At 32.6% G+C, this 11,440-nt stretch overlaps 1 protein-coding gene across 1 annotated transcript in view; it reads left to right on the top strand.

The window, feature by feature from the left end:
* The first annotated feature begins 835 nt into the window (after positions 1-835).
* LOC139513416 (uncharacterized) overlaps positions 836-11,440 on the top strand; it is a 93,324-nt gene continuing 82,719 nt past the window's right edge. Inside the window, exons 1-3 of the mRNA XM_071301861.1 lie at positions 836-1,030; positions 5,717-5,976; positions 9,988-10,169. Of these exons, the coding sequence (XP_071157962.1) occupies positions 920-1,030; positions 5,717-5,976; positions 9,988-10,169 (553 nt within the window). The 5' untranslated portion in view covers positions 836-919. The remainder of the gene's footprint in view (positions 1,031-5,716; positions 5,977-9,987; positions 10,170-11,440) is intronic.

Here is an 11,440-nt window from a genome sequence, read left to right as displayed (position 1 = left end):
ACCTGTTACGTTTTATAAAAAAAAAATGAAGGTATAATGAAGGATGTGTAAAGAGGCATATACATAGAATTAAAATTCTATCCCATTCTACAGTATTTTATTCACTCGTTCTCTATTTGGCTGGTTTACGCTGATGATGAATTTGATCATAAAACAGTGATGCTCGAATTCCTAAGAGTATTTAATCTTCAGAAAAGAAATAAAAATCTTCTTTAAATACCCTTTTTTTGTAATTCTAAAAATGAAACCTTAAAAAATGTACTGTCACATTCAAACTGTCAAACTTGATACATTTAAGAATATTTTGATGAATTTAATGATTTGAAATTAGAATAAGAACTCGAAAAAGTAAAGATATTAACAACTGATATGCTCACAAATGATTAATTTTACTTTGATTTGAAATAACCAATCAACAGTTACTTTGTTATTTAAGAACAACTTTAACTGTCATCAAAGTGAGAGGGTAAGCGCTATAAAACCAGGTTTAATCCACCATTTTCTGCATTTGAAAATGCCTGTACCAAGTCAGGAAAATAACAGTTGTTGTCCAATCGTGTTTGATGCGTTTTGTTATTTGATTTTGCCATGTGATTATGGACTTTCCGAATTAATATTCCTCTAAGTTCAGTATTTTTGTGATTTTACTTTTTTGAACATCGTGAAACAATGTAAGACAATCAGAACTTTTGAAGTGGGTCAATCAGAACGGTAGAATTAAAAAAAAAGAAAAAAAGGCGACAATCGGAAATGAATGTAAAGACGATTTTACAAAAATTTCTGTCGAACGATTAAATGACATAATCCACCCACGTTAAAAATACAATTATTTAATTTATACGGTTGAGCTAGCAAAGTCTTTACCAGCTACTAGTTGTACCCCTTGCAAAGTCTGACACGGTGGAAAAGAGAAGTCAGAATGAAGGCATTACTTCTGTGCCTTTTTTGTTTAAATCAATTCGATTATATAAAAATGTCGCATTTCAGAGGTGGAATAATAATGTGGGAACCAACAGAAAACCGGAATGAGGTACACAATGTATTTTGATTAACATAAAGGGTTTCAGGAATTATTCGCAGATGTAAAAATTAGATACTATTTCTAAAAATTAACTCTGTTTGTGCATATAAAATAACTGAATTGAAACTGAAATCAGAAATGTATTAGAATTTATTTCAGTCCATTTCGTGTATTTTTGACTGAACCAATATTTTGACACGGAAGTTAAAAACTATCAAGTTTTCATTACCAGTTTCGCAGTGGCCTTGGTCAATTAATTGTTGGTCCACATTAGTCATTAATTTAAAATAAACTTTTTTAATTCAACCTTGTTTTTTGAGATATTTAAAAAAATATCTCGTATTCTAACTGACGGTAAACTATGAATGAATCTAACAGTGTGTTAAATACTGTATGACAAAAATAAGAAAAAATTCCAATGATATTTGAAACAAGAATGCAAGATATAATGAAAGGTTGCTTAGAAATAAATAGTACTTAGAGAAATGTTTGTGGAAAAGTAAGTGCCCATGAAGGCATTTATTGATTATTATTTTGTCTTATTAAATTAGAAATTAGGGATGTCAACTTGGTAAAGATTTACTAATCGACTACTCTTTGCATTTACCGAGCGATACTCGAATACTCTCTCGGTAAAACATTTACAAAATGGAAACACAAAAATATAAAATTATACCCATTTTATGTATTGTGGGTCGTTGTCATCTGTTTTTAAATCCCTCAACATTATTACCTACTAAGGACTAGTGATAGTCAAATTGAGTAATTGATTAATATCTATAGAAAGTCATTGACAGTCAAAGAAGACATAACGTGTGTAATGCCAAAAATAAATGTATCAAGAGGCAGTAGGATTTCTTTAGAATACTGAATCACTGGGATGTGTTTTATATATATAAAAAAAGGAAGATGTGGTATATTGCCAATGAGACAACTCTCTACAAGAAACCAAAATGACACAGAAATTAACAACTATAGGTCACCATTCAACAATGAGCAAAGCCCATAACGCAAAGTCAGCTATTAAAGACCACGAAATGACAATGTAAAACAATTCAAACGAGAAAACAAACGGTCTTATTCATATACAAAAAATTAACGAAAAACAAATATGTCACACATAAACAAACGACAACCACTGAATTACACGCTCTTGACTTTGGACAGGCACATAAATACATATACTGAAATGACGGCAGGCCCGTAGCCAGGAATTTCCAAGGGGGGTTCGTTGGACTTATGAACTCGACTTTAACAGTCACAATTTGAACAAAACGTTGACTTTAACAGTGCTTATTTGATTTCAAGGGGGGGGGGGGTTCGTCGGAACCCCCCGAACCCCCTGGCTACGGGTATGTGACGGGGTTAAACATTTTAGCGGGATCCCAACCCTCCCCCTAACCTGGGAAATTTGTATATTAGTACAACATAAGAATGAACTATAAAAATCAGTTGAAAAAGGCTTAACTCATCAGATGAATAAAAATACAACAGGACGTGGACGGGTACTTGTACATCCCAATTACAAAAAGACACTAGATACAGATCTGATAGTACTTGCAGTTCAATTACCGCTAGTTCAAAGCCTCTAACAACTTATAAAAAAATCATGCATCTAAGACTAAATTACCAATCCGTAATAATTCAACATCCAATGGATTTCGTGTAAAGATGCCTTAAGTTTTAGTTGATTTCAGTCTCTGATGCATTTTTTTTAATATAAATTGTTTTTAGCTCTCAATTCTTGTTAATTTGACCTGTTAATACTATGTGTAATGCTTTTTTTGTGTTATTTAATGTTTACTGTTATATCTCGTCTATATACCAGCTTTGATAAATGTTTGGTATGACTATAAATTTAGTCTTCTTTTGCATATCAAGGCTATAGCAAACATCTTGACAACATTGAAAGCATTTCTAATGTTTACATGAGATATGTTTTAGCATTTTAAATATTTACATTTCAAAATTATTGCAACAAATAAATAGTGTTGATGTTGATTTGCGTAAAAAAAAAGACATGTTAGACTTTATTGCAGATCTCCAGATATAATCCATATGTTTCCATGGTAACCATTTTCATTGCCAGATTTAAGTTGAACTTAAACTTTAGTCTGTATAATGTCATTATAATTCTCAAATTGTTTTAATCTTGGTTTTTTTCTAAATTTGCAGATTTTACAAATTTTTACAATATTTCGCTAAAAAAAATCAATTTTGAAAGCCTTGTTTCCATAGCAACAGACCTATCATTTGTCATTAAGTTGAATTTCTCCTGTAAATAATAAATAAACGGTTATGTAAGATTAAATAAGTTATTAGTTAACTTTTTAATTGCTTTTTTTAATGAAAAAACTGATAAAAAATTTTCAAATTTAACTTTTTTGTTTCCATGGTTACCGCTCTTGGAAACAAGATCCCCAAGAATTTTATTCCATATATTGAAACTATAATATGCTGCCTCAAAGGAAAGTATAATGCCATATTCCAACTTGGATGCGTATGCTTGCTACACATCCTCAAAAACTGTCTAAATTGGGTATTTTATATACCTGTTGAACTCTTCCATGTATCCAAGGATCAAATCAGGGTAACATAAAATATTTTTTATTTTTAAATTCAATCATTATATCAATTTGTAATGATATTCATATAAATTATAGGTATTTTTACCAATATATTGCTATTTAAGTGGATATTAATGCCCAAAGTAGACCTATTTCATAGTTGAAAAAGAGCAAATTTGAAGGTAAAATTAGAATATCCTGTTACCATGGCAACCATGGTCCATAGCAACAATATCAATATATTTTTTTCATTTATACATAAAAGTGTATTAACTGACAAAGTTTGAAGCTTTTCTGAGACTATGCGTGCCACGACCTATATGTGGCATGGTTGATATTTACAGAGAATCCATGTTAACTTCTTCGTGCTATGAACAACAAAACGATCTATTTTGTAAACGTATTTCCTTTCTCCATTTAAACTGGTATACCTGACAATAAAATTATTTTCATTTACCTGTGTAATTTATTGTAAATGGCGGACTTTTGTTGAAGGTAATTGTTGTGTACATCTCACAGCGGTTGACTACTGTTACCTTTATTTATTCCCCTTTATTTTATTGATTTCGTATTTACATTGTATCACAGGTCAAAGTTACTCGTTCAATGAATGTTTACTTTAGTTAAAATTGTATTTTGATTGAGTGCACCTCTTCTTGTCGACTTGTTTCTTTATTCATATGAGATTGTTTCATACAGGATAACATTGAGAATAGAAACGGGGAATATTTCAAAGAGACATCAAACCGAACAAAGAGCAGACAACATTATTACAGGAACTTATTATGAAGAAAGTAATAAGTAAACAGTTTCCTTTAACTTTACTTATTGCGATATAGATGATGCTATCTTACTAAGTAGCTCAAAAGCTGATGGCTATGTTAAACGCATCAGTTTTTTGTTTGTATTCTTGTTGATAAGTCTTTGTTTTATATGTTGTGTTTTGTGTACTATTATTTGTCTGATTGTCTTTTATTTTTAGCCATGACGTTATCACTTTATTTCTGACTTATGTCCCTTCGGTAACTTTCGGATCTCTTCTGTAGCATGTTGTAGTGTGTTGATTAGCACTATACGCGTTGTAACAACTGTCTTTGTATCCAGTGTCAACAAGTGATGTGGTAAAACCTTTAATTGTTCTCTTAAAAGTTGGTTTTTAATTTAGATAAATTTCGTATTTATTTATAATATACATTTACACCAAATGATGGGTTAATTTCATTTATCACATACTTAGACGAAATAACATATGATTTTTACTGTATGATAATAACATTAAATTAACGTAAACTCCATATTTTTCGAACTGGTGCATAGCGGGCTGATAAGTAATGTTTTTTTTGTTGCATGCTTCGATTGTTATCACATGCTTTCCGGTGATACTCGGCGAATTCTGGAAAATAAACCTCAATGCTACGTTTTCAGTGAAAAAAATAAAAAGTAGTATACAAAACAATTATTTTGATACTGGAAAGTGTATTGTGTAAAATAATAAAAAAAAACAAAAAACCAAAAAATATTAATTATATGCATTTTTAAAAGTTTCAAACATAATTTAGAAAGTTGATTTAAAAAAAGTTGACTTTTCCAAACAGTGATCACTTCTTCTCTGTTGAGGCATATGATAGAAAGATTTCATATCGAGTGTATTAAATCTTGGGTCCGACGTCCGTGAACTTTTTGATCTTTGAACTTCTATTTTGGAGCCACGTAAAAGGATCAATATATATGAATCTGTTATTTTTCTCCATCGTTGAAGCATATGATAAAAAGATCATAACATGCCATTTTTCATATCTCGTGTATTATCAGCGCTCGGTCAATATCAGCCCTCGAGCCATGCGGCTCTTGGGTTGATATTGAACCTAGGGCTGATAATACATGCGATATGAAAAATGACATATAATAATCTGATATGATCGAAAATAAAAATCAGTTATTTTCGTTTGTTTCTTTCTTCATGTCTCTCGTTTACCGACTGGTCATATCTGCAGCTAGGATTAAGGAAAAGTAAAGGCGTAATCCACAAATAAACAAAATGTTTATACCTCCAACATCTTAATACTTCTTTTTTAAATACATAATGGAATATAACTAACCAATCATTAACACTATTTGATTATTCCAGGTTCGTATCACTTTCAGAGTATCATGGCGTCGTGATTTCAATTCGCATACTCAATGTGATGCAAGTACAAAAGACATCCATGATCTTATTGGATCTGGTACAGGAGACATGGAATGCCTGGATGGCTGTGGGTCTACAAAACATATAGGTACTATGCAATTCTACTGTACTGATTTCAGTGAAGACGAAAATTGGACGTCTGGAGAAAATACACTTACATATACTTTTCCGGAGACTAGTGATCAATGGTACCAGATTGGGTATGTTTATTTTACAAAAACTTAACAATGAGTGCAAAGAACACACCGTTCCTCCCAATCTTGAAAATAATTATTTAAAAAAAATCGTATTTTACTATCTATATAAAATTAAGGTTATCAGTTTCACTATCTATCAAGTCTATGTTGTAGCATTGCTGCAGATTGATCAATGCGAATCCACTCGTCAACTGAATAGTCTTTACAACAATAAAACTTCTTATTGTTAAACATAATAAAAAAAAAACATGGAATCATTTAAAAAAAAATCAATTTGCTACAATAACTACCATCATGTCTGGATTAGTTAGTTAGTATTATATACTACCCACCCTCAATCAATATTACCCTGCAGACTCGAAATATGAGATAAGTGCATGTATGAACAGAGTTGGGAATACAGTCAACATAGAATACCAAAAGATCTGACGCACATATCATAGGAGGTAGGATGTTCGAATTTTAATTGTATTTGGTAAGAGGTTAAATGTCAAAGACACTATCTTGGCTTGAATTTAGAGAAATTGTTGAATTTGTATACTCTTTGTAAGATCTTTGTTGATCTTTGTGGTAGTTTAAGATATTCTGTATAAGTGGAAGTGAAATATTAAAAATGTAAACTTTTTTGTGAATGTGTCCACATTCTGCTGTGTGTAACAATTATTTGCCATTATTAGGTCTTTCCACTTTTCCGTGGAAAGACCTTTTGGGTTTCTTCTTCTGATTATTTTTTTCTTTTTTTTTCTTCCGCTTAATTTTTTTCCTTCGCTGTTTTTTTGTTTCACAAGATGTCGATTAGATATTTGGAATGTGATATCGAACAGTTTATACGCTTTCATAACTGACACCACTTAACCGAATACTTTCCCATATAAGAGTTATCTCCCCGAACACTGTTGTGATCTCTAAGGCTTTGCAACCGTATAAGAAACCTACAAATTTATTTTATCAAATTGCTTGTTAGATCCTAAGGATGTTCTGTTTTATTTTGACCAAAGCCGTATATAGATTCCATATGAGAGTTTTCCCCCCTTTTATGTTTGATATAAGTAATATGCATTTCTAACTGGTAAACCATAAGTGATAGAGACCTAGGGTCTTTAGATTTGAGGTCCTTAGTCCAAAAAAATGAAAATTAGGTCATGGTCAAAGGTCACATTTTCTAAATTTTGATTTTGGCTTATTTTCAATCACCGTAAAAGATATCGAAAAATTATCTTTACTAAATTGTTAGTAGTGACATGTCGTTACACTTAAATTTTAATTGCGGGGGTACATTGACTGTCAATGGGAGTTTTCTCCCCTTTTATATTTAAAATAATGCGTTAAGTGATTTAACTCATTATCCGTACATATTATGGACCTAGGGTCTCTTGATTTGAGGTCCTTAGTTTATGACCTTGAAATTGAGGTCAAGGTCATAGGCAAATTGGACGTTCTAGATTTTGACCTTTGCTTGAAATTCATATTTATACATCATAAAGCCATAGGAATGGACATTCAAACTGAATTTGAATGTTTTCATATCAAAATATATTTTTAGTGGTGGAAAGACCTTCAATTGTTCTTTACTAAAAGTTTATAAAACAACGTGGTGCAGATATCTCTCAAGACTTTTCCTAGAGAACAGAAAGTGCAATGCCGTAAAAATCGCTTGCTAGTTCCGTAAATCTCAGTGAAATCCTACAATAAATGTCCGCTCCTAGATTGAAATACTAATCTGTGTTACAAACTGGTGCTTACAAATGTACATTATCAGAAAATAATCCTTAAATGTGTTTTAAAGTTACACTGCTGTTGAACTGTGATCAAAATGTCAATTTCCTACAATGACAAAAGAAATTACATTGTGTGCATTCCGTCTCTATACATGTTGTATGTTCAACGTCCCCACCTAAAAAGGAAAAAAAAAAGTTTTCTTTATTAAAAACCCGCGTCACGTGATGTCTCCTCAATCTGGCGCAAGAGTCGCGCGCTGGACCTGAAATAAAATAAAAACTTTCCGAACTAAACATGAAACTTCCCCGGAATAAAATAGACCCCTTACAGAAACGAACAAACAAACAAACACACACACACACACACACAAACACACACATAACAAACAATCATGTTTCAAAGGGGGGAAAGACCGTTTACAATTGCTTTTTAAAAGCAATTGATTTATATTTATTTATTTGACTTTCTAAGGAATATGAACTTATGAAGTTGTTGGCATGACATGGGTTATGTTCTTCTCATATATTTTATGAAGGCATTAATACTAAACCCCTAACGGGAGGGATTGTGCCGGATATTGATATGATGAAGACATAATCTTTGAAACAGTTTAATTGAGGCCTGGAGCTGGCATGTCAGAAACTGCTAGCATTCTGTTGTTATTTATGTATAATTGTCTCATTTGTTACCTATTCTGACATCAGACTCGGACTTCTCTTAAAATGAGTTTTACTGTGGGTTTTGTTATGCCTTTGTTTTTTCTTCATTGGTTAGAGGTATAGGGGGAGGGTTGGGATTTCAAAAACATGTTTAACCCCGCCGGTCCCAAGCCCAGAGCCTCTGTTAGTCTTGTATGATTTTTAATTTTAGTTTCTTGTGTATAATTTGGAGTTAAGTATGACGTCCATTATCACTGAACTGAAGGAGGCCTCCGGGTGTGGGCGTTTCTCACTGCATTAAAGACCCATCGGTGCCTCCTGTTGTTGTCTGATCTATGGTCGGGTTGTTGTCTCTTTGACACATTCTCCATTTCCATTTTCAATTTTATTAAACAATATAAGACTCATCAGATTACCACACAGTTTAAAAGAGACAAACATATTTGCAAATATGTATTTTTGGCATACTGAATCCTTTTAAAACTATATTTGTTAGCTCACCTTCCCCACCTGGACCGTGTCAATCGCCTAGACTACTCGACCACCTAGGCTACATACAAATATAGCTTTCGGTGGTCTGTGTAATGTCTTTACTCGTCGGCTTTTAACCACGGCTTTCAAAGACATATAAACTCTACCACTGCATTGAGTGCGATACGACATTTATCCATTCGAGACAGTTAAATTTTCAAATTCAAAACGCGAGACTCGCCGAGCGTTTTAGATATTCAAAATTTAACTGTCGAGAATGGATATACATCTTATTACACGAGATTTGATGGTGTAATCTGTTTCTCTAATGATTTTCAAATAATATTCAGGCAAACTTATTCCTCCTTTTCGAATGATCTGCAAAAAGATGTGTTCTGTCTATGTGACGTCATCAGGCATGGTCGCCTTTTCTCATGCCGTCACAATAGGAAAGTCAGAGGAAAGCAAGCAAATTCGACGTCATAATCGGATTTTAACCAATGACAGGCTGAGATCAAACGAACCACACGTTGATTATTTTTTTTTATACAATGGGTGCAGGAAGGGATAAATTGACGAAGAATTAGACAAAAACGAAGCTTATAACATACATTTTCCATCTGATAACACGTGGTTATACCAGGCTAAGCCCAGCAATGTTAGATTTTTAAATTTGCATTAATAACACAATTTTTTGTTCTTCCCTCAGCGGTTTTCGAACCATTGCGTAAAATGGATTCAGTTACTTCTAATCGTGGTTTATATATATCTGTAATTACATTAGATGTATGTTTCATTATAATACTTTATTCTGATTGGCTAACTGCACATCACGTGTTATTCCGTAAGCAGTTGCAATGCTCAATACAACTTTTCATTCATGATAACACGTGGTCCAACAATAAAGTGCACAGGTGAATTAAATAAAAAAATAAATATAATTCGTGTTTTCATGATCATAGCTAAAAAATGTAATTATATAAGTATTGAATGCTTCTTTTTGTAACTTTATAGCGTTGTAAAAGCGTTGACCGTGCGCACATTTTTAGAATGAAGCGCTTCCGCGCTTCATACAAAATGTACTTCGGTCAACGCTTTTTCACCCCAATAAATTTACAAAAAGAAGCATTCAATTCTTAAAATGAATCATTTGTCTTTTTTTCAGCTTTGTAGGTAATGCATGGATAAGCGCAATAATTGATAGGCGAGGAGGGAACTGGATACTACGAACAACTGCCAGTTTAGTCAAAAGAAATGATACAGGAAAGATTAATTCGTCTCCAAAATCAGTAATGCAACCTATTGTAAGATTGCAGCTTGGGTGCAATCACACAATTGCAATTCCAGGTATAAAGTTTTTTTTTTAATTCCTTTTGTGGTGTTAATGTCAACAGAAAACAAGAATATGTCCCAATTACACAGTTGCCCTATCCGCACTATCATTTTCTATGTTCAGTTGACCGTGAAAATTGGGTAAAATCTTTAATTTGGCATTCAAATTAGAAAGATCATATCATAAGTAACATGTTTACTAAGTTTCAAGTTGATTGGACGTCAACTTCATCAAATACTACCTCGACCAAAAACGTTAACATGAAGCGGGACAGACGGACGAACGGACGGACGAACGGACGGTACAACCGACGAACGGATGAACAAACGGACGGACTCACAGACCAGAAAACATAATGACCATAAATGGGGCATAAAAGGGACGTTTCAGACGCACCATACGTAAATTCAAGAAAAAGCGTGATACAAGTTACCTATTTTAAAGAATTTGGTCACAAAATCAATTCTGCAATTTGATAATAAGTGGAAATTTGACCCTATATTTTTGGTACAGGAAAACTCGATTTGTGATGAAAATAAACACAAATCCAGTTGTTGGCATGACATTAGTTATGTGCTTCACGTATATTTTATGATGGTATACCAAATCACTAACGGGAGGAATTGTGCTTGGTTTTCATATGATGAAGGCATTATCTTTCAATCAATTAAACTGAGGTCTTGAGCTGGCATGTCAGTAACTGATAGTAGTCCCTTTTTATATACGTATCATTGTCATTTTGTTTACTAGCAGTTTCTTCTCTAAACTTATTTGTCATATGAATCGGACTTCTTTTCAGCTGATTTTTGTTGTGCGTCTTGCTGTGTGTTTGTTTATTATACTTCATTGGCATGAGATATAGGGGTATGGTTGAAAAAATATCTAACAGATCAATGCGATCCTACAGTAACGTACTTTTTACGATAACGTAAGGCAACTGTAGTTTGTCCTATCTCAAAATCATAACCATAGTTCTGGAAAATTTACAATATTTACTCAAGTTCATTGTTCTAACAATATCATTGCTTATTTCTAAACAGATTAGCAACTTATGAACGCTTGAAGTTAGCACGAAACAACAATGTTGATAGATTTTGACAAAAATAAATGTTGAGTATTTTCCTAAAAAATGCATGACAAGGACAAAGTTAACCAAAACAAAAAGAAATATGTTGGAAGTAAAGACATGTATGTTCTTTCGGGTAGAGTTTAATTCGTGTTTATAAATTACGTTCTTAAATGTTATTAACAATTGAAAATGTTTATCAAAATTCCTTCAATAGCA

The sequence above is a fragment of the Mytilus edulis genome, chromosome 2 (genome assembly GCF_963676685.1).
Source record: "Mytilus edulis chromosome 2, xbMytEdul2.2, whole genome shotgun sequence".
In the NCBI taxonomy this organism is placed as follows: domain Eukaryota; kingdom Metazoa; phylum Mollusca; class Bivalvia; order Mytilida; family Mytilidae; genus Mytilus; species Mytilus edulis.
Note: the sequence above shows the minus strand (reverse complement) of the source record. Positions and strands in the feature narration are given on the sequence as shown.